General features: G+C 38.9%; 1 protein-coding gene across 2 annotated transcripts in view; it reads right to left on the bottom strand.

Moving 5' to 3' along the window:
• Positions 1-4,618: 4,618 nt before the first annotated feature.
• Positions 4,619-25,081, bottom strand: part of glrbb (glycine receptor, beta b) — a 30,389-nt gene continuing 9,926 nt past the window's right edge. The window contains exons 5-10 of one of the 2 annotated variants that reach the window (XM_086158028.1): positions 19,689-19,915; positions 17,445-17,527; positions 16,990-17,130; positions 13,645-13,797; positions 10,154-10,446; positions 4,619-5,670 (exon numbers count right to left, since the gene is read on the bottom strand). In XM_086158028.1, coding sequence (XP_086014154.1) covers positions 5,374-5,670; positions 10,154-10,446; positions 13,645-13,797; positions 16,990-17,130; positions 17,445-17,527; positions 19,689-19,915 — 1,194 coding nt within the window. In that variant the 3' untranslated portion in view covers positions 4,619-5,373. The remainder of the gene's footprint in view (positions 5,671-10,153; positions 10,447-13,644; positions 13,798-16,989; positions 17,131-17,444; positions 17,528-19,688; positions 19,916-25,081) is intronic. The other variant, XM_086158029.1, reaches the window with a different exon arrangement.

Raw genomic sequence — 25,081 nt, 5'->3', positions numbered from 1 at the left:
ATATAAAAATAAACTTGCCAACAACATTCTAAAACAGTAGATGCAGTTTCGATGACAATCAAATAAACAAATTGAAAAAAAAAAATCATAATTTAATTATCTCTGTAACCTATTATAATCTCATTTACAAAGTTTCACCCTCAAAGATATGCAGATCAGAGGGATTTTTTCCCGTCTTCCTTATTTTACTTTCGCTACTTTTAGTCTCAGCTGAGTCACACACAGTTTCCCAGTTGTGCTGATGAGAGCAGAACTGGCTTTTTGGGATATTTGTGTGTATTTTCTTTATTTTTAACAGGATGATCTTTATTCAAAAGGTTGATATCTATCTATCTATCTATCTATCTATCTATCTATCTATCTATCTATCTATCTATCTATCTATCTATCTATCTATCTATCTATCTATCTATCGCTGCATACATTGATATGCATCTTATCTCCATGTCATGGTTTACATTGTGCAACACAAACCTGATTAACAACAAAGATATGACTTGGCATGTTTTTCTTTTTTTTTTTCACTTGCTGGATCTATTATGTTATGCAGGCTCAGACATGGTAATCGTGTGTTTGACCTTGCATGGTGGCTCCTCTCTGCGTAAACACACTCAGCTGTTGAAAGATTGAAATGTAATTTCAGCTTGATTATTGTGCAGCACACTCTGGGTTATGCCCAATACTGTAAGTGTCACAACACTGCGAATGAGTTTTTCATGGATGAGATGAGAGTGAATGAAAATAAAATGCCGGAATCGCCGGCTATGGGTGTTTACATTCAAGTCCATTTATTCAATAAACGAGGGAGAGCAGAGATATTTTACAAGTTAATGGGTGTAATTTTGGTGTCCTATCGGGCAAAAACGAAGGCAATGGTCTTTCAGAGAATGTTTTCACATCTATTTATTGTTTGCACTTTTGTTATTTCCAGCGAAAAAGTGTTGGTTTGCAGCAAGGAGGGAAAGATTGATTTTTTTTCCAAATATCATTGTTGGCTTGTTTTTACTCCATATCTAATATTAAGTCTGTCCTGTGAACGGTTTTGACTCAATTACACGTAATTTACATGAAGATTATGCTGAAAACTGAAAATGCTGAAAAATGCTGACTTTATAAGGTGATCTGTACTTATTGTGTTCATTTCCATGAAGTTCCTGAGGTCTCGAGCTGAATTAACTTCTTATCTGTACTTTGACGAAAGGAATAAAAAATTGGGTTACTCTTAATTTGGTTTTACAAACGCAAATCCCCACTAAATTTAGGAATTCCATCAAATCCTACATCTATTACTGTCTAATCTCTTTGGGTCAGGTGGTCTGAAATTCTCCTTCCGTCTATTTACTATTAACAGTGATTGCATTCAGTTTCAGTTTTGCTCATGTCATCACAGTGTGGTATTTATTAAGCAGCAGGAATCTCTCACCAAGTATGGTTGTTTAAAATAAAATAAATTTAGAAAAAGTTAAAGATAATATAGCAGTTGTCTTATTTGTGTTTTTGCCAAGGGTTTCTATTTTCCCTCAATGGCCGAGTGAAAAATTGATTAATTTTCAGTTCTGTAATTAGTGGCTTTCCAATGGAAGACATGTCTGAAGTTGTTCCATCTTTCTACTATATTTTGATAAATCACATTTTTTCTGGAACTTTCTAAGTATTATTAATACCATGTAGTGAGGTACTGATTATTTTGTGAAAAAGGTGATGATTAAATAACTAAATTGAAAAAAAAAAAACAACTAAACTAAATAAACATAAAATAATATACAATATAGACAATGATCTGTGACTTCATGAAGAAAGTAATTTTCAAATCAAAAGTTTCTTTATATGAGACTTTGTTATCTATAAATCATTTGTAAATCTCATTAACACTTTTCTTGGGCAGAACACCATGAACAGCTTGTGCCCTGTAACTGAATAATTTTACGGTAAAATTAACAACATATTAGATTTAACCATTTATCAATTAGCTAATTTATAATTTAAATTTATTTATTTATTCATTTATTTGTCAAAAAAATAAATAAAGGAGCTGCATGGTGACTTGGGGACGCTACTTCAGCATCGAACAGAGCGGCGGTATGAATGCATAACAAGGCCTTGGGACATGCAGAAGTTGCTAAGCCAAGCATCTACTGTCATTAGGGCACTTCTGGGGATTTAAACCTGCAAGGATCAGTCCCAGGGTCAGACAGAGTGCTGAGAGTGAATACTTTGACTGTATCAGCCGCTGTCAATGGCAGTGAGTGTGCACCAGTGTCACCCTGAGCCCTGTTTTCGTTTGACCTTTGAAAACTGTTTCCAAGTTAAAATTAGATGCAAGCTTCCAAAGCAGTGTGGATCAATCACCTACACCTCCCTATTTAGATGGATCTTAGAGAAGGAAATACACACCTACACACAAGCACACACGCATGCACACAAACACACATGCACACACATATAAATATATGTGTGTGAATACATATATACATACATACTACTAAAAATATATAAATATATACATATGAAATAAAGAAAATACAATACCTGTGAAAAAGCCAACATATGCTACCAGAGATAATACTGTAATATAGTTATATCCTGTTATAAATTGCACCAAGTAAGCAGATGAAAATTAGAAAACAAAATGAGAAGGAGTGAGTCATGTTGAATATTTTTGGCTTAATTTCTTTAATTATAGATAAACTAAATACTTTTTTTTATTATTCCATTATATGCATTTTTGCCCCCTGGTTTTGTCCAAATGACACATCCTTCCCAACCCCTTGCTGTTTGATAGTTTTTAGATTTCCAGCTGAGCGGTGTGTTTACCTAGTTCTCTGTTTATAAACCCCGTGGCCATGCATATCCTTTCAAATGATTGGTTTAAAAGTGTAAAAGTTGCATTTGAAATGATTACATTCATTTACTTTAATTTACAGTTTTGAAAAAAAAATAATTTGAACTGAACGCATAGCACTATATTCTAAAAGGAGCATATTTTCAGGGCTTCTTTATTGTTCCACAGCCACAAATTTTAAACCTTTCTGGCCCAATATTCCCTCCACCTTTAGACATTTCACAAGTAATGCTATTTCAGCTCCAGCATTTCATGCATCGGTCTCCCTTCACTCCATCTTTTCCCTTTTTTTGGGCCGAATTGACTCAAATGATGGGACCCGCAGTAATGCTTATTTTACAGATTGGTTCAGTTTGGAGTGAGCCAAGCTTCTAACCACCTTGACCTCTACCAGGAAATGGCATCCTGTCCACTATTTAAACTTCCACCTTTCAAGCACTAACTAAACCTGAGCCACCGAAAAGCTTGGGGGAGTCGAAAATTGTGGCTGTCCTGATATTCAGAAAATGGCCCTTTGTTCAAAGTTGGATACAATCCTAAAAAAATCTCTTCATGGTGTTACTGAAATAACAGCAAGTAAACAAACAGGACATCAGATAATCACAGAGCAAAAGTCATAGTTAGATTACCATAAAAAAGATTAGACAACATTCAAAATAGTAATTAGAGGGCTTCATCATTTCTTTTGATTTAAATAGCCCTTTTGTTTTTCCAGAGAACAGACTGAAAAACAAAAATCCGATGCGCAAAAGTCTTGGCTCGCAGTAAATGAGCTTGTGGCTTCTTCCCTCACTGTTTCTCCACTAATCATTGCCTGACAGCCGAGGTGGTTTAGTAAGGTGGCCTGGGTGGCGGCCTGGCGAGAGGTCATGTTGGATTAGAAATCACCCGGTGTGATATAGGTTACCGCTCTGTGCTACTAGCAGGGTGCAAGGGTGGTGCATGCACACATATACATGAGTCACACAGGGTAAGGCTTGCATTCAAGCAACCCACTGGCCTCCTGCTTATGTATCAAAGAAAATCAGTCATCAGTGGATTATTTTGCTCTATAGTCTGTTTAACTGCCTATCTTTTCTCTTATCTGTTTCATCCAATAACCTCTATCTTGACACCTTCAACGCATGATTTCCATATCTAATTATTTTGTTGTTACACAAATATAGAATCGACCATTGGAGGGCACTGCGATGCCAAATCTCTCTCATTTTGTGAAAAATTAAATAATAAAACCAGAGGCTGAGAGCCATTTAAAACAGTCATTTGTGATTTTAGAGGCACTTCATTTGTATTCTCCATGCATCATCTCAATCTGAATCTATTTTTTCTGGGCGACTGAAGTGATTCCCCCACATCTGTAACCACGCTCCCATCAAGGTACGTTTACCGGTAAATTCATAATTTGTCTGCACGTGATGCGAAGCACTTCAGGGGCCGCTTTGTCCCTAACCAGCGGCGCGACCCGGTTGAAACGACAGAAGGGCCAAATCTATCTTGCTTCATTTAGCAGGAGACACAATTCATATGAGAAGTCTCGCAGTGACAGTCAGGGGCCATTTTTCCAAACAGGTTTACATGAATAATAGATATCTGGTTAGGTAGATTAGGAAGAGGTCAAGCCTCGGTGGAAGGAACAGCTGTGTGACGTACAGGAAACATACCTGCTGAGCAAGGAGAGGGTGCAGATACGTACATCCGCCTCCATATTGTCGCTGAAGCCCCTGCTTTCATGCTATTTATGGCCACATGCACACACAAGGAAGAGGTACAGTGATTAAAATTCTAATCAGCATGTTCATGTTTAATCACATCAAACTGTGAAAAGGCATTTCATTATTTATTTTTCTTCGCTTGCAAATTTCACAAACACGTGGTCACCAGATCAACGGTGACCCATTTGCACACATGACAGGTAGGAGGTGTAAAACAGTTACAGGTTTTGGAGTGGCAGTGTCACGTGACCTTCTGGCCGGGAATAGTTTTTCACATATCCACCTATATCTCGTCAAGAGCAAATGATAAGAATAATAAAAGTTATTAAATACTTTGTATATCTCTATATTTTAGCATAACATGCAATATTTTCTCTACATGCAATGTCATAATAATGTTGCACTTTGCGAAAAAGAGCAAAAGTAAAATGTATTATGTCATTGGACTTGTGGGTTAGAGTCCCACTAGGAAGAAAGACAAAAAAAAAAAAAAAAAAACTCTGATAGCTATTTACAAATGCTCTTAAATAGATCTCTTCATGATTAGCTCACCCATCAATCGTTGAGGTTTTCTTCACACGCGGCCTCTCATTGCAGCTCTCTCAGGAATCCTGTGTTAGAATCTTAAATATCACAGTTTGTCTCTATAGTATTTCAATATATCCATTTCAAGAAAAAAAAAAGTTACAATACTTAGAATAAATATTTTCTCCTTCTATCTCTGTAATCATTTAACATAGGTAAGATTCACATTTTTAACTCCACTTATTTAATAGTAAAGCACTCGTTGGAGTGGATATCACAACGCGTCAGTGGCGATCACAAGTATATGGACCAGTAAATGACGTTAAAGAAAAGGAAGGAGAAAGGAAAAAGGGCTCGCGAGTACAGGTCAATTCTTTTAGCAGCCGATGGGATGACAGGTTTGGGAGGAGGGGGCTTCTTGTTGTTCTTTGCCTGGGATTTCCCGAGACCGGAAGCGGTTTCGATGGGCTTGCCGTAGCAGTCAAAGTTCGACAGCTCAAAATCCCGTGGGAGCGAGCCAACGATGCTGAAGTCATTGGTCCGTAGGTCCGATTTAGAGGTGCACACTTTCTTGCAGCGAGTCTCGGCCACCTGGAGAACAACATAAAGAAATACAGAGTCGGTTATTACATTCTGCGGGATTTCATTCGAAACAGCATTAATCCGCAACATACGGTATTAACGGAGAAAATTGAGAAATAAAGTTAATCCGCCGCCTGCAGCCCCCGAGACGGAGCTCTGACCCAAAGAACACCAGGTCGAACTCTACGGATGATAAGAGATGATAAGAATAAATACACACCATAATAGATACTTGAGTCATTATGACATTTCAGTCTTGAATGTGGCCATAGACAATTTTTTGTGCAGAAGATCTTGGAGCCAAAGTCCCTCTGCTTCTGATAGACACCAGCCAAACTCTCTGCTAACACTATTGACTGATCAGAGGAGTCGCATAATGTGTACTCATAGTTTGTCCTGATGCAGAGCATTCATACAAGTACGCATAGATGAATGTGAAGACTTGAAGAATACTTCTGCTAAGACAGGAGCTTGAATAAGACAGGCAGATCAGAGCAGCATCAGCATTCTTATAAGCTCTGCCGGCATCTGTTGTGGCAAAGAGGCAGCTGAGCCGGAGGGAAAAGCCTTCAATTTACCAGGCAATTTACGTACCGACCCCTGACCTTTCCTCACAATCTTCGGGTGATGACCGAAAGAATGAGACCGCAGCTACAAGTGGAGGGAATAAGTTTAACCCGTAGACTTGCTTGGCTCAGCCTGAGAGATGGAGTGAAGAGGTCAGATCAGAACTGCCACTCTGTCACTGCAAAAGTGCTGGCTGAGGTAGCTGGTGCATTTGATTACTTACAGTATATAATATTATTTAAAGTAAGGAGTAATACATTTCTCCTCGCAGAGTTTGGAAACATTCCAGACTAAATTAAATATGGTCATTCACTGAACTGACAGAAAAACATGAAAATTGTGGACACTGTTTGAGGAAAGTTCTATAGTTCAATATGCTTGCTTCTGTTTTCTTACTTCAAAATTTTGTAAAAAAAAAAAAAAATGAGATTATCATCGCTTAATCCACGTCAGCTCCTCTTCCTACTTCTCTACTTAATGACGTCTAGACCACGATGGATGGAAGTCATGTGGCTTTTATACAGAGGAATATAAATAGTGTATGTCATCTTTTGTGCTATATCACTGACTTATTAAATCAAATCAATTCAATTTAGGATCCCTTCTGGGTGCTACCCATTTTTAGGTACTCCAAGCATGTCTCACTAGCAGAATATCCGTAAGCAACTCAGAACTCTCGGGGGGGGGGATTAGATATCTCATCTGGCCTCAGAATGTCTTACTGTCCCTCAGAAGGAACAAAAATGTCTGTGTCTTAGAGACATCTGGGTTATCATGCTCCTTCTGCTGCCACTGTGACCTGTTTCCAGAATAACTGGCGGAAAATGAATGCATGGATGGATGGATGATTGTGCACAGCTCCATGACCAAAACTGCAGGAATCATCATTCATACATTCATAATCTATACTGCTTATCCTGCAGTCGGGGAAGCTGGAGCCGAGCCCAGCTGTCATTGGGTGACAGGCAGCGTTCACCCTCAACAGGTCACCAGTTGATTACGGGGCAAAATATGGATACATTATATATATGCTTTCATTCAAACTTCTGTGTAATTCTCCTACAACATAATTTGGACTGTGGAAAGATATAAATGTATTTACAAATTTTAGTTGGTAAATGCCAACTTCATACTCCATAATCGCCTGCTGTTTGTGTAAATGTAAACAGATGGCAATAAATCAATAAATCAATAAATCAAAAATGTAAAAAAAAAAAAAAAATAGCCCTGGCATGCCAATTTAGTGATACATAGATTCAGAGATAAATGAATTTCAAGAAGATGTACCCTTGGAAGACCCATTCAACCTACTGCATGACTGATGGGAATGTGAGCGTGTGTGCGTGTGTATGTGTGTGTGTGTGTGTGTGTGTGTGTGTGTGTGTGCAGCAGAACCTTGCCAATTTTAATCACTGGATTTTGCTCTTTTGCATTTAGATTAGATTGCCATGCAGGGTAATTTAAGGCACGGATCACAGGGCCTGTAAACCAAGTGGATGTAACCAACATTGTTGCCCAACATGTTCCCCGGAACAAGTCTGAATTTGGTCATTTTGGACTCTGCAATCTTATTTTTCAAAACCAGGAAGGGGCATTTATGGAACAAACCGGGAACTCGAAAGCTCAGGTGGCTCAGATTCAATTCATGAGTCCTCTAGAGGCCATGTAAAGTATCCTTGAACAAGAGAGGGACCCTGAACGGTTCCCAATGTCTCAAGAGTACGAATGTTCGAAAGAACACTTGTGTTATATAGGTGAATGGCATAATCACGTGTAGCAGCTGGAGGGAAAAATTCAATGGAACTCAAAAACATGGATCCAGGGCTCCTTTTGTGAATATTTCAAGATATTTAGTCTGAAAAAGACTACCACTTGTTTTGTACCACCAAAGACTTCCATAAGTGCTCATATTTTGGCATCTATTATATCTATAATGAGGGTTTTCGAAGTGCTCTTTTGTTTTATTTTGAATTTTGGGGGGGGATGACAATAGTCTATAATAATCTCCACATGTCAACAAATAATTTTAAGGACATGACCTCCTAATGAATCCTCCAATTTTTCGGAATTTTCTGGACCACACAAGCTTTCCAATTTCTCTCTCTTTACACAAAATAAAACATTGATCAACAGATGTTTTCTAGTGACTCACATATTCCTTTTAATGTCCAGAGATAATTATCTGAGAAAACCATTTGACTGATAACTGCTCTCCACATAAATGTTTTCTCCAGGGTTATTTATAGTGATCTTCTAATGGAAGCTTATTTTCTATCTGTTATTGATGGGTGTACATGATTTTCAGGCATATTTGACATTGCAGCATATTGTTTACATGGCTGTTTTAAAGTGGGAGAGTTATTGGAGACCAAATCACAATGATCATTGGTAGAAGGCAGATGCTGGTTGAATGTGTGCACCAGCACCCTTGGCTGCCCACATGATGAATTTTGGTTGCCTATTAGCACGACTGCAGCCTTTCTCTGCTGCTTCTTGACTCTGTTGAGGATGGATGTAACATCAAAACATCATATATTGCTCTTCAAAACAAAAAGGTTTCATCTGCCTCTGTACCCCAGTGAATTCTTGAAGTGTGCTGTAAATACGTCAGCAGTGGTCAGGAGACTTATAACGCCTTCTGTAAACAATCAAGATTATACCTTAAAGCGGACACTACTTAATCATCTTATTAGGAGAGCATATTTTTCAAAATACCCACAATGTGATATTATAGAATTTAAACAAAACACTGAGATCTGTGTTTCATTGACGATTCATACAATCAAGTCTAGTTTCACAACTACCGCTGTCATCCCTGCTCGGTATTAGAAGTACGTTTTTGGTTTTAGCACCTGACTTTTTTGCCCCCTTCTCTCCACAGTCTAAATCTCAGACACCAATCAAAGCTCGTGTTACCATGATGCATGGTATAATCAATAGCATAATCGATTGCATTATTGCATCAAAGTATCGTTACGTGTCTTTGGCCACGTCAACCAAAAATTGAATATTATTCTCATATTGTGTTTTGTCAAACAAGACCCACTTTTTTGTAGCGGGTCTAAAAGCTGAAGTGATACAATCTGGATCTGGATGAAAAATATAAAAAATAATACCTGAAATTGTATCAATGTATCTGTGTATATATATATATATATATATATATATATATATATATATATATATATATATTAGTGTGTGTCAGTGACGTGCGATCATGAGAGGCAGGAGAGGCCGTGCCTCACTTGTCAATTTTGGAAAGAATAAAATGAGACATGAAAAAAAATAATTAAATCTGATTGGTTTGCATGATAGAGGTATTTTTCATTTAACTTCACCAGCTTTGGATCGCTGGGTTTTCACATTTACCATTAGAATACTGAGAAGAGACATGCAGTGAGGTCGCCGACAGTTGAGCCTCAGCGTAGATTGCGCAATGACAGCTGACTGCTAGCATGCTCTGCACTCAGACCGCATTGCCTTCTCTTTGTATGTCACGATTAAAATGTTTAAACTTTTTTTGCTAAATGAACTACATGTCCAATGTAGTGTTTTTTTTGTCAACAACTGGATGTGTGTTACTGGTTTCTTGTGCTGAACGATCATAAAATAGCAGCAAAGAGCCACTAAGTGAGGCACGCACTTCTCCTGCCTCACCAGCCATAAACCTCACCGCACATCACTGGTGTGTGTGTTTTTGTCTGTGTGTGTGTGTGTGCGTACGTGTGTGCATGTGCAGATCTTTACCTAATTGCTCTTGGAAAAGGGCCGCTATACGTGATCTAAACACACAAACACAATCACACCCATTCATACAATAATGGCACAATAATGGTGGTTTGATGACATGCTGTTGCCATAATCAGTTCCTCAAGTCACATACACACAAATACAAACATGCATTTAATCAATCCAGCAAACTGACATGCAAAGTGCTGACATGGAGTGGCGTCCCGCCCGTCCCATTGACGGTGTTGTTCCGGGCAGCTGGGCTCCTTCCCACCGCCTTCTCCTTGGATATTATCTTGGCCTTCTCGGCTTCAATGCGCTTCGGGCTGTTGAGCATTACTTGGACCACGGCATACTCCACCAGCGAGGCAAAACCGAAAAGCAGGCAGGCAATGAGCCAGATGTCGATGGCCTTTACGTAGGAGACCTTGGGCAGCTCGGAGGCCAAGGATGTGCACTCAGAGGACAGGGAGAGAACAGAGAGGATGCCTGTAATGACAAGAAAGACAAATACCCTTGTCAGTCTGCCAAAGTGGACTACAATTGGATATATTAAAAACAAATCAAAAATAGAAGGTCCCCCCCGAAGAGAGCAAATGCTATATGTCTCAATAAAGGCACATCACTGTATGTGCCACAACAGAGGGAAAACTTTTCAAATTTGTAAAACACAAAACACAATATCCGTGGCCCTTTTCTTCATTTCCTCGTCCTGTGTTTGTCCTTGCTCGGACAACACCAACTATCAAACCTGGCCTTCATTTTGACCTCAAATAGAATCGTAAAGTTTTATGATTGATCTCCCAAGGTTATGACACTGTTGTGGGGAAAAAAAATCCATCCACAGACAGACCCGCCTCAACAAGAACAGATTTTTCCATGACACGCAACCGTAAGCAGCCGTACATGAACACACGTGCACACAAACACTAAATGAAATAGCGTATGCTATTGCAACTGCTATTGCAACTGGTAAATACTGACCAGTATTTGTAACACTTTCATTTAAATGTTGTATTTGATCAAATAAAGTAAACAAGGTAGCAAATCAGATGAATCATTCATTGCTGATTTTTGGTCTTTTTAATAAAATGCGGAGCAGGTTTGAGTTGAGACCAGAGCTGCATTGTGACAAATAGACAGCATCCCCTGTAGAATATTAAACTATATGAGTCTTTTCCTAAAAGAAGTGCCCATCCAACATTGCCGTAAGCCAGTACGATGTTGGAGAAAATGATTATTTAATCAACTTATTTGGATTTTTTTTTCTTTCTATCTGGTAGCAGACAGGACTGGAGATTCCTCCTCCACAGTGGCACTCGAGCAAAGCAGAAATAACTACAGCAACTCTTAACAAAGAACTCTGGCCACTTTATTGTAATGCTTCTTGGATGCAATAAATACACTTCTATGACTGATGGGTTTCTCCTGCAGGCCTCATAAAGGAAGGGTTCACGAAGGGTTCGGATTTTCTAATCAAACTGCACTTTCCTCAGTGAACATAAAGAAATCTTTGAAAGGCATCATTGTCATTATGGAGACTCACATGTTATCGCTGAACAGAGGCAGCCATTTAAAAACAATGTTACTCAATGACACACTCAAATTGCATTAACTGCACGCTGAATAACAATAAAAGGTATTTTTGTAGTGTCATTTTAAACCAAATTTATTCATATTACCTTTTTTTGAATAAGATTATGGCCATAGAAGAATATATGGGCAAACAGATAAACACATGGGCAGTCCAGGCACACACTCTGCATGCACAGACACACATGAACACACACTGTAGCAAGAAATGAGAGTAGTCCCACACCTGGGTGTCAACTGACCTGGACTGATCCCATTTAGAGAGGAGTCAGAGGACCCTTCCAAGAGGAATATGGGTGATGATGGGATGGAAGTGGTGATAAAGAACTGGAGGGAGGATGAAACAAGGGGGTGGGGGTTTGGAGAGGGATAACAATGGATTTTCTTATTCATGCAGCCCAGCATTCACAGAGGTGCCTGTGTGGTGCTGTAAATAGGTGACAATGACATATTACACCAAAACCCATATTAGGTTTGAGCATGCAAAAAAGACACGTGGATTAAAATGTGTGAAGCACAAAATAACATTGGAGAACAATGGTAGATCTGGGCAATAAACCGTATTGATTTGTATTGGATATCGGGCTTTCTGATTACTTATATCATCCGTACGTAAATACATTCATTACATACTGTATGTGTGAATGTATGCTAAATTCTTCTCTTGCCTTTATTTAAAGCATTCAAGACAGGTTATGAGTTAGATAGCACACATTCACATTTCGGTGAAAATCAGAAATGACCTGAAATCACGTCATCTAAAGACGAGAAGCAAATTTATAGATGTGAAAGAATATACATAGAAATGAGCAACACATGATTGAAAAACGAATTGAGAAATTCCTAGAATATTATCATGCGTCAAGAATTAACCAAATAAATGTTAAACTTGAAGACTTCAAAATTTTGTGATCGGTACATCCTAACATTCTTAACCTTTAACAGACATAAAGCAAATGTTTAAGCATGAGTTTGCAAACCAACTGAATGAGTTTGAGTTTGAGCGCTGGTTAAACTCCAAGCTACTTATCTCCCACACTGGGGAGCTAACAAGTCCTCTTGGAGATCTGTTCCTTTCAATAATAGGACAGAGACGGTGCTCCTGTGCCAAAATGTTAAGACGAGAGACATCCTCAAGCTCTCGTCCGTGTGTTTTTCACCAGCTTTGGTCCTTGCCGAGTCTTTCTCAGATCTCCCCGAGGGCTCAGACTCACGTCCTGGTAATCTAAGTGGTGTCTCTTCAAGCTAGACACAGTCAACACTCTTTGCCCACCTCTTCATCAATTCAGTTAAGTGTGTCATGTTGGCATATTGGCTCTCTCCTAAGCAACCTCTGCTCTTGAACTTGTTCACTCCTATAGCTGCAATTTATAACCCACACGCTTGAACACTGATTTAATTCAAGGAGCCATATCACAGATGACCTTCAATTTGGGCTCTGAAAAGCTGAGTATGTTGCATCAGGCATCACATCAAAATTCAATGACCAAATAAAAAGAATTGTTGAGCAAAATTGAATCAGGACAGGCTGTCAGACTGTTCTGTAATTCAAAGTGACTTAGTTGACAGATGAAGGACTGGCATGAGGGAATTGAACCAATGAGCTGAGATTTGGATTTGGTCAGTGACAATTATAGCGAGCAAAGGCGCAAACATTGCATTTAATAGCCTTGGTCAGATTCCAAACTGATACAGCTCCATGACAGAAAAACATCACTTTTATGAATCACATTGGTCAATTACAGTTATATTCAGTGATAAATCACGTACAAACCCACACTGGGCATAGCCTCATCCATGATAGATAAAGTCCTTCATGCTGTCAGGCTGACTGATGGAGTCTTGGTTGAGATGATTAAGGTCGTGATGTGAGTCATCCCTAAAACATACATATCTCTCGAGAGCAGTTTCGACTTGACGAGCCACAAATTTTCATACACCTTTTTACCTCGGTATGAAACACACTACAGTTTGTCCTCCTTTCATGATCTATCATCAACGCAACCAAGCACAAAACCAAAGGGATTGTGTACATGTGGTTATTGATAAGTGTCAGATGGCGTATTTGATCGATACGCTAAGAACAGTCCTTACCCAGAGGAACCCTCGCAGCACTCGCATCAGGGTTGATCCAAAAGGACAGCCAGGAAAGAACAACAATGAGTAGAGTCGGCGCGTAAACACCCATCATGTAGAAGCCGACCTGTCGCCTGAGGGTGAAGATAACCTCTACACAAGTGTAGTAACCTATGTCAAAAAAGAGGAAAGGAGGTGAAAGACATAGAATGACGAATTTCTGCAATAAAAGACAGGGTCACCACTCATACAATGCTGAGTTGTAGCTGATCACCATTGGTCATCTTAAAGCACGGAATCCAGAGTGTGTGGTTGCAGTACATGAATTAAGTCAGTTACACTGACTTGTTTCCAACTAACCACCTCTGACCGTTGAGGATGTCATTCATTTGCTATTTGTCTACCTGGTTTACGAATAAAATGCGTTTTTTTTTTTTCCTACCATGTGACCATAAGATGAGAATCCGACTTGTGAGGTTTCAACCTGTTTGCTTGTCTAACACAAGCAAGTGGTGAAGCGTAACATAAAGCAAGATCTCAAAATATATTTCACTGAAATAAAACCCAAATACAGCAGCTGAGGCTTATATGAGTATTTTTTAATTTATTTTAGTTTGTAAGTGCACCCCCACCGGCCGCTTAGGATGAAATCTTTTGCAGATGCACAGACTCTTCGAAAAGTCTGGTTATCTGTGTTCAAGGTTTACATGCATTTGTACTCACTATGCATGTCATTATATGCCATTTCATTATTATTAAAAAAAAATGCAATCTGGTCATTTGTGGAGCTTGTACCTGGATCCTGTTGTTATTTTTTTTTCCACAACATCTTTAGGCCAAAATATTGTTGCTTAAAATTCCATTACTATTTCATGTTTCTCTTGAATTCACAGAACTGCCAATTTGAGACAAGGTCTGTCTGGAACCCATAAAATAACGCTATCGAATTATGTTAAACCCTCACAGATTGCCGTCCATCCATCAAAGGGCATATTATTCTTCTCTGCAGCATGGATTTGTTTGCATTAAACATCACTTTTAACATATCTGTCATCTTGGGAGGCAAACATTCAATTAGTTGATTTTAACCCAGCACAGGATACAAATCTATATGAGCCTTCCCAAAGCCGGATCATGTTCCTACCTCCCGGGGGAAGTCAGGATTTCCAAAGGGATGTAAAGTGGTTGGGTCTGAGTAATTTTTAAGTTGACTGGGGATCTCTGGGTTGAGCTGCACGGCATATAAGAGCTGCCTGTGTCACAGAGCAGGTTTGAAGCAGCCGTACACAGAGGTGATCTTTATGTCTTGCCATGTTGCCATGGCAACCTGTTCAAGGGCTGACTCACTGCCAGTGGTGTGTCTCTCGCGTGTGAGAGCGCTGAGGTCATCGCATCTGCGTCGGCAAATGTTGTCTCTCTCACTGTGACTATTGTTTGTCTTTTTTTGTATTCACTTTATTTCAGCTGTATGTTTAATCCACCGAAATGTTTTGAGTTAAAGCCATCTGAATTACCACCACCCAAAATCTCTGACAAAATCATCTAGCCTGATTTACTGGATGCTGCATTTTGGCTCTTCAGTGGCACAGATCAAATTGCTTTAATACAACAGAGAATTAAAACAATTAATGAGTCTTAGTGACCATATTAGTACTTTAGGACGACATTTCATCAGTCTACATAAATAAACATGCATTTTGAAAAGTAATTTTAATTTCTATTGTCTGTCTCATGTTACACAGATTGTACTTGCATCAAAATCATGCATGGCACACATTACATTGCATTACAGCAATGAAAAACATTTAATGATCACAGATTTTATATAAATATTGAAGTATATGTCTACACACAGATCTCCTGATTTTGAAACTAAACATTTAAGAAGAGGGCATTTTGTCTATTGGTGATTATGTACACCATATACTATTAACATGTTGATGTTTTAAATACTGTAGTGTTGTTTTATATTGGTCATGTAAAAATCCAACTATGGACAAGAGGTCAATATTAGAAATGACTATTAGCCTTCTGTACAGAACATTAGTTGCAGTTAACTGTATTTTCCATATCCAAATATTCTTTTCTATTGTATTCTATTCTATTCTGTTCATTAAATGAACATTTTAAAAGTTGGATAAGTACTTTTGAATGCCATTTATATTATTTTATTTTATAAATTTGGAGAGTCAAATTTATATGTCTATGTTAATATGACTAAAAAGATGAGTATTTTTTGTTTTTCAAATCTGTCATTAAAGGTTAGTCAGTATATTGATTCATATCACTGTGATACGTGTGTATATTGTATGTTTATTTGTTTGTTTGTTCATTTGTTTTTTATGTTTAATTTTTTAGTTCTTGTATGGTTCCTAGTCTCCTGTGAATATTCAGTCATCCAGGTCAAGGTCCATTGTTATAGGCTTCCAGCAATTTACTCTTTAATGACAGATTTTAGCATATGTCAGTTTCTGAGTTGCTTGTAACGTGTGTGTCCTTTCAGCACACTTTTTTGGCTTGAGCCACAGAATAAGACTGAGTGGGCAAAAGTTTAAATTGAGGCTAGAGGGCAATGAGATGACTTCTTGATGCGATGCAGGTTAAATATATTAAACCCAGTTTCAAATAAACAGACACAGTGTGCAACCTTGTGCATACATCTGACCCTCAGTATTCAGACATCGCATATCTTTCCAGTGAACAATATAAAACAATGGAAATTCCATACTGCGTGCTGTTAAGATGTTATCGAAAAGCAAGGTGACTGCAGAGTTAAAGAAAAAAAAACCTTTGGGAGAAAAATTAAGATATCTAGTATTTGTTAGATAAGAGCATGCAGCTAAAGATTGCTGGCAGCTGTGTATGATATGAAAGGTTTAATCTGTAAATCAAAGCAATCCAAAAAATCTTCCCAAACAGAGCTGACCATGATGCAACTAAGTCGGATGCCAACATTATGTTGTAATGATGACGTGCAATAAATATTAGCCAGGATCATGATCTTCATCTTAATCTTGCCAAGATGTAATCATATTCATATTTGAAGTACAAAGAAGGCAAACATAAAACTTTCTGGTCAGGCTCATCTATACATTTGGGGATATAAACTTAATGAGGATGCTATAGCTTTGAGCCCTTCTATAACAAAATATTTTGGAATCAGAGAGAATTGTAGATGGAAATTGATGAAAGGAAATCCCACAGCTGATGTCCGAAAGATAAAAACTTCAATCTTGGCTTTCATATTAGTTGCATTACTGCTATGTCTCAAAATATTTCAGGGTGCCTTTGATGGAATAAAAGAAATTTTGGAATAAATATATCTTCTTTTTACTGACCTATAGGTTTGAAAAGAAAACTCACCTGTTCCTGCATAGTATTTGGTGCAGTTTCCATAATCAATATCCTCTTGTTTGATATCAAACTGGGGCAGAGCAATGGCGTCCATTTGCACCGGGTCTCCAGTCTGCCACATGAACTGTAGGTCGTCCGTTGTATAGCCAACTGAAAGACAGAGATGCATGAAACAGTCTCAAAACAACACATGTGGGTCCTACATTTGACAACAACATACCAAAATTATTAACAAAAGCTATTTGACGCCCGTGAATTAAATTCACAAGGGCAAGCAGCAGTGAAGAAAAAAAGAAAGTTACAATAAGATATTTTACTGGGCAGAGACACGTGTTTCTCGTAAAATAAAATAAATTGATTTGCCATGATACAACTCTGGTATTCAAAGACACATTTAGATATTTCCCTAGCTCATAAATTCATAAGACCAGTCTCAAAGTTGATTAGATTTCTGAAGGACTCACAGCTTTCAAGTTGCATTTTACACCTCTGTGTGTCCATGGGGAACAACGTCAGATCCAGAGGGCAAGAGAGGGTGATGGACAACCTGGAAAAACAAATACAATTTTGTTGTTTTTTTTTTCCTTTATTGTTTTTGTTTTAGAAACTTCTTTGCATTTCTCAGGCCTGCTGCCTGGGGTTTTTACAACATTAGATTTCTGCAGTATGTGATGCATTTTGTGAGGGATAAACAAATTACAATTTTTGTATTATTGTTGTTGTTTTTTTTTGCTGTTTTTGCTGTTATTGCAGTTATTGCAGTTACTTCAGTTAGATCAGTTATTCATTCACAATTTCACTACTATTATAGTTACAAATATTGTTTTATTTATAAAGAAGTATAAAAAAAACGCTTCATCGTCTCGCTCAAAAACAGATTGGCTAAGAGCAGCTGAGAACCTGTACCACACCACTCCCTTTAACCCCACCACTTTTTGACATCTACTGTTAGCACTGAATATTCTCATAGAGTAATAATTTATCCTTTATTAATCCCCATGGGGAAATTCAGTCTCTGCAATTAACCCATCATGGATGAACCATGAGCAGTAAGTATGGCGTCCACCAGCGCCAGGGGAACAGTTAGGAGTTCAGTGTGTTGCTCAACAACACTATGACACAGAAGGAAAAGCCGAGAATCAAACCAGGGAAGTTCAGTCCCAAAGACAATTGCTCTACATCCTGCGCCACACCGCCCCCAGAGAATAGAATAGAATAGAATAGAATAGAATAGAAGAAAGTAACCAATGCAAAAAACACTAACACGAAAAATACATGAAATGCCACCTTATCATGATGGAGGGTTTGCACGTCCCAGTGATCCTAGGAGCTATGCTGTCGGGGGCTTTATGTCCCTGTGCAAACAGGTCCCAAGTGACGGACCAGACAAAGGACGAATACTTCTGAGGTCAAAATGCCTTCCAATGAGGAAGCAGAGCTGGGGGACTCTGGAACGGACACATCTATTTCCGGGGCTGAAGTTGCTGAAGCAGTCAAAAAGCTCTTTAGTAGCGGGGTCCCAGGGGTAAATGAGGTCTGCCCAGGGTTCTTCAAAGGTTCTCGATGTTGTAGGGCTGTTGTAGGGCTCTCCTGGCTGACACGCCTATGCAGCATCGCATAGACGTTGGACCGGCAGACCAGCGTGGTTGGACCGGCAGACCAGCGTGGTCCCGGCATAGGATGTGCTCCAACTACACAACTACAAGCTGATCACTCTGCTCAGTCTTCCTGGTAAGGTCAATTCAGTGGTACTTGGGTCCACTGGGTCGTTGAACCTTGAATCCAGGGGGAGCAGTGCGGTTTTTGTCCTGGCCGTGGACTGGTGGACAATTTCTATTCCCTCCGCAGGGTCCTCAAGGAAGCATGGGAGTTTTGTGGATCTAGAGAAGGCATTCAATTGTGTCCCACGGGTAATCCTGAGGGGGGTGCTCCGGGAATATTAGGTACCGAACCCCGTCATACGGGCTGTTCGGTCCCTGTATGACCGGTGTCAGAGCTTGAGAGAAGAGAAGAGGATCCTGCCCCAAGTGAAGGAGTTCAAGTATCTCGGGGTCTTGTTCATGAGTGAGGGAAGGATGGAGTGGGAGATCGAAAGGCGGATCGGTGCTCCTCTGAAGAAGGAGCTGAGACAGAAGGCAAAGGTTTCAATTTACCGGTCGATCTACATTCCTACCCCCAACTGTGGTCACGAGCTGTGGGTAGGGGCCGAAAGAACAAGACTGCGGATACGAGTGCCCGAAATGAAATTCTCCACAGGGTGTTCAGACTCTCACTTAGAGATAGGATGAGAAGTTTAGCCGTCCGGGAGGAGCTCAGAACAGAGTTGCTGCTACTCCGCATGGAGAGGAGTCAGATGATGGTGGTTCAAGCATCTGGTCAGGGTGCCTCCTTGATGCCTCCCGAGGGGAGGTATTCCGGGCATGTCCATCTGGGAATAGGCCACAAGGAAGACCCAGGACATGCTGGAGAGACTATGTATCTAAGCTGGCCTGAGAATGCCTTGAGATCCCCCAGAAGAGCTGGACCGTGTGGCGGAGGAGAAGGAAGTCTTCCCTGCTCTGGCTGCTGCCCCCGTGATCCGGCTTTGGATAAGCGGCAGAAGATGGATGGATGGATGGATCAATCGATATATGGATGGATGGATGGAGGGATGAATAAAAAATACACTGGATAAAAAAGTAGTGTACAACAACAACTGCTAAGATTACCTCATACTAATAAGAACGTCTCCATTACGGAATATGAAAAGCAGAATGTTCTCTTGGGTGACATCATGAAAGTTTGCACTCTTTTCGTTTGCGAAGAACAGATCAGGTTTCCATAAACACTTAAACATCTTGGGGTCAACGGTGAGTGAGTCGGACTTGAAGTCTTGCGGTAGCTTCAGCCTGGGATCGTTCCAGCGCTGTCGCAGGAAGATGTTGACTCTATAATCCTGTTAGAGAAACATAAACATTATTGTGGTGTTGTGTCGCGTTAATTGCGAAAAACAGAAGCAGAGTGGAATCTGACCTATTTTGAATAATTTTAGGTGTAATGATCTTTTCTGACTACTTTCTTTGGACAACTAGTGTTTTCCCTTTCACATGTTTTTGCCGCTGTGAGGACTTATATATTTTTTTTATTTTTGTCTGTTTCTTCTATTTTACTTCTTTCTTATCAGTTCATCATGCATTGCCATGCCTTCCCTGCTACCACTCGCCACCTCCCTGTCTGCTTTCAAGTCCTGCCATCTGTTCCTTGTTTTTCTATTAAATCACTGAAATGTTCCTGTTTCATACTTAAGTTATGCCTGATTCCTGCATTCAGGTCCACCTGTCAGTGCTCCCTGTGATCACCAAAGGAAATAGAAAAGTTCTAAATTCCCCCCAAAAAATGTCTATGCTTAAAGTGATTATTTTTACAATGGACATTCAGCAAATGCCTTAATAGTTTTTAGGAAAATAAAACAAACACTTTCAAGAATGTATTCTTTTATATGAACGGTATCTGTCAAGTCCAATGGCCGGACCTATTACACATATACCGTATTTTCTGACTGTGAGTCACAGTAAGTCGCACCAGTTAAAATATACATAATTAAGAAGAAAAAAATATATATAAGGAAATTTATTTGATAAAATCAGAGCCCATTCTTGGGTTCTGATTTTAGACATTTCACCTTGAAAAGGTAAGTTACAGTGTAATGTCGTGCCCAACGATGATGATTTGCTGGTTAAACCTTATCTTTATTAGAATAATCCTAACAATGAAGCAACAGCGGCTCAACTTATTCTTCTCCATCTCAGCGCTCTTTCTCCTCCCAAAACACATTCACAGCTAGAAGGAAATCACAGAACTCTGAACATTCCTCTATACCAGGGATCAGGAACCTTTTTGACTGGGAGAGCCATAAAAGCCAAATATTTCTAAATATATGTAGTTGAGAGCCATATAGTATTTTTAATGTCTAATAAATTAAATATCAATTGCTTTTACTGTGACTTCTGGCGCTGCATGGATTTGTTCAAAGTGACACTTTATATTTGATTGTTTCATCGATGCGATTTTATCACTGCATATTAGACATCCCGCAGATCCAAATGCAAATTCCTTTGTCCACGCACCCTGGAATGCACGATGATTATTGTCTTTTTTTCTGTTTGCCATATTTTCTATTACAAGGATAAACTAGTTGGCTATCTGATAAAATTGATTTCTTCACCTTTACAATGACCCGGACATTCTCGGAAGCTAGCGGTTCCCGACCTGACCAACAGGTGACCCGTGAAATTTATTTTCAAATCTAATTTCTGTTCACTAAAATGACAGTATTATGAAGAAATATCACAAGTACTTTAAAATCAGTTCTAAACCTTTTTTTTCAACTCAAAATTGTCTGGGAGTCATATGACATCACCGGAAGAGCCATAGGTTCCCGACCGCCACTTTAAACAGTACCGCAGGGTCGTGACAATAGTAATAACAATAGAATAGAGAACAACAATCTGAATAGGTGCGCGCTGTGTTAATTAGCGTAACATATTAACTGCCCTTCAGAAAACTTCAGCAGAAACAACATGGCATAGGAAGTTTACCAAACATTCCCTCTCATTTCAAATCACTAAATCCAATGAAAATCCCATTAAGTCATTTATATTCATCTCCTTAGCAACTACCTGGGCGTAGAAACGTAACTGCACCATTGACAAAACTCTCCCAACAGCACGTTGTTCAAGCATACATTTGTAAACTTGTCCCTCAAGCTGTGGCCATCTAGCTTTTAGCCCGCGTTTGTTGTTTTTTTGTTTTTCTTCATTGCAGTTAGAGTATCCTCTGCCTTTCGCCAGTCCTTCACTAGTTTCTTGGAGACTCCAAACTTTCTTTTTGCTGCTTGATTACTGTTTTCATCTGCATATTTCACAACTTGCACCTTCCAATCTGCAGAATATGATTTTCCTTTTGGGGGCATTTGTGCCCAGTTTTTCTCAGTTCTCTTTACAAGTTAAAATTTAAATTTAAAATTTTTCATGGTACAGGGGTACCAGGAGTAGCAGATACTGATAAAAATAGACACATGACGTGAAATTACCATAAATTTTTAATATATAAGTCACACCTAATTTTTAATATATAAGTCACACCTTAGTATAAGTCGCAGGACCAGCCAAACCATGAAAAAAAGTGCGACTTATAGACCAAAAAATACGGTAGTCTTCTCAAAAATGAAATGAAGTGTAAGAATGAAGCAGTAAAAATGCAAATACTCAAGTATATTACTGTTAGTGCCCTAACATTTGCATGAAAGTTGTGCACTTGAGGGTGCATGCTTGCAGGCTTCTTTGTGTCTCTCCAGCATGTTTGTGAGATGTTAAGGTGCATTGGATCATTGGGGGTTTGTTTGATAACTTGAGATATCTCTTGAGACACTTCAAGATCTACGTTTCCAAGAGCAAAAGTATTCTGATTAAAAAATAAGCAGCATTTCACTGTTCTCAGTAAGTACATAAAAATGCACCCTAACCCACCAAGCAAACAAAGCAAGTGTATACTTACAATAAGCCATAGCACAACGTACTCTCTTTACCTTTTTTTTTGGGGGGGGTGGTTAACTTGATACAAAATGTGTGACTGATTACCAGATATTGCAGAAACTGCTTGAATGTTTGAGGCAGGCAAATGGCCTGAATATATGGAGCAGCTGCTCTGAATAAAGTCCATTAGTTATCTGTTTTTCTTTTTTCCAGTACTGCGGTACTTCATGTAAACCATGCGGCTGAACACCAAATCGACTGTTAGTGTTTTTCTTCACATACACAGCAATTTTTTTATCATCTTCCTTCCTGCTCTGAGTCAGTAAGACACTTTTCACTGTGAAACACTGCCTGGGGAACAGAACAGCACATTCTAAACCAAAATTCAGCTCTTTTACAGATGTTTGTGCCATTATAACCATTTTCAGTAGATTTAACCAGACACTCTGTCTAAACACATGCGCTTGCTTTGAACTTGCAAGGACATTTTGACCATTGATAAACAGTCAGAAAGCCCAACTCAGCGTTGTGTACTTGTTGAATAAGTAAGGCTTGAGATCAATTGTATAAAAAAGTTAGAAAATGCATTCTTGATTCGAGTACAATTGTACATGTGGATACAGACTTTGGAGGCAGAAAATCATGTCTTTATTATTACCATCATCATAATATTTGAGAAACTAAATATTTTCAAAAACTCTAATTATATTGTTTTGTACAAAGAAATCATGTTTTTTGCCCCCGAACAAAATATAAATGCACAATGGGATTCATATATTCATATTTGTATATAAATATATGCAGAGAGATATATATACACATAAACACACACATAGAGTATATATAGAAAATATATATACATAGTCTAGATGATAACATTATATTTTGGGAGGCAAAAATTGCGATATCCAGTGATTGCGTGGGCGACAAATTAAACTGCTACATCGGCCTTTCCCCTGTCCGATGTATTTTCTCCTTTCTACCAGACAGGAGGATAAATCTTCCCTTTGGCTCACCATCAAACTGCCATTACTGTATTCGATACAGAAGAGATTTAACACAGCCAGGAAATCTCAAGCTGAGAAGTAGTAAAGAGAAAAAAAAAAAAGCCTGACACAATATATTATAATTAGTCATCCCCTTGTGACAAATACAATCAAAAGGTGAAAATATGGGTGTTAACTACAGTGAATGCAAGCTAGTGTTCAGCCAGGGGAGGTGTAAATGATGAGATAGGCTGTCCTGAGATCAGATATCCCACGGTGAAAAATTGGTGGCCAGCTGTCCCTTATTTCTCTTCTCTCAAATTCTCTTTCCTATATTTCATTGAGTGTTCAGGAAGGGTTGTATCTATCTTTTTATCTTGTCCCCTGTCCAGCCTGTTATTATGGGCTCTTATACAAAGACATAACCTCAGAAAAGCTTATTTCTAACCAGTAGGAGTGGGGAACTTCGGGTTACATCAGCTGAAAAGAATGGCAAGGCAGTCAATAACAAATAATTCCAGCATAATTGGAAATAATATGGTACCCATCAGTCTCCTATCAATTTATTGTGGCTTGAACATGATCAAATCAATGCCAACAAACAAAAATTTCTGTTTTACTTGCATATTCTTTTTTTTTTTTTAGCTGCTTTTAAAGTAAATACTCCACTTGGATTTTTCTGATACTGACGCAAGAGCGAATTACAAAGAAGCCAATTTATGTTGTAAGGAAATGCTGTAGAGGCAAAGCTGTGGGGGGCATTCCTCTGCTAGTCTGCTCATCGCTGTTATCTCTCATGAGGTGCTCAGTTGTGTTTGGCTCAGCTTTGTTTAAACCAAAGAAAATCAAATCAATGAGAAGGGGCCCAGAAGGATCTGTAGAGAGAGTCATGAGCTCAACAGGTTCATCAGATGTGAAGGGAAACTTAATGACTACACTGCTCTGTCTTTGACATATTTACATTAGCACAAATGGTTTCTCCTACTTGTCGATTTGAAATCTTGAATTCCATTGATGCATATAACAAATGGCTCTGTTGTAAACTTCTCCTAACGGGTGGATTTTAAGGAAGAACCAACCGTAACGATCTAATGGAATAATTCTGTGATGTCTGTAGTTGATCATTCAGACATTAGACTTCAAATCAACCAACTATCAATATCAGTCCTTTTAACTATTAGATTTGAAGCTTATACAGGTAAAAGATCCACTGACTCTGCAAGAGCCTATATTCAACCACTGGCAGTTGGCTTTGCTTGAGCGGGGAAATTTCACGAGATAAATAATGCATTGACACTATCACCCTAAACTGCACTCGTTCCAATTACGTTTTCACATGATTGAATATGTTTACTGATGGAGGCGCTTAATTTTTATTGGCTCCTCCCAGCAGCTTTAATTTAAAACACACCAGCAAGAGGGCTTGTTGAGAATTTCAATAATGCTCAATGTGATGTGTCCACAGAGAAGGAAGGTTGACTGGCTCTGTCCTTGAGTTTCATTTGTTCATTAGAATTCCAACCACACCTGTTTTTATCAGCAATTAAGCCATCAGATAAATGAGGCATAAAAACCCCAGTCTTCACACTGATTCACTGCTTA

Source organism: Fistularia commersonii, chromosome 13 (genome assembly GCF_037954325.1).
Source record: "Fistularia commersonii isolate RoL2024-O1a breed Wild chromosome 13, RoL_Fcom_v1.0, whole genome shotgun sequence".
Taxonomy (NCBI): Eukaryota; Metazoa; Chordata; class Actinopteri; order Syngnathiformes; family Fistulariidae; genus Fistularia; species Fistularia commersonii.
Note: the sequence above shows the minus strand (reverse complement) of the source record. Positions and strands in the feature narration are given on the sequence as shown.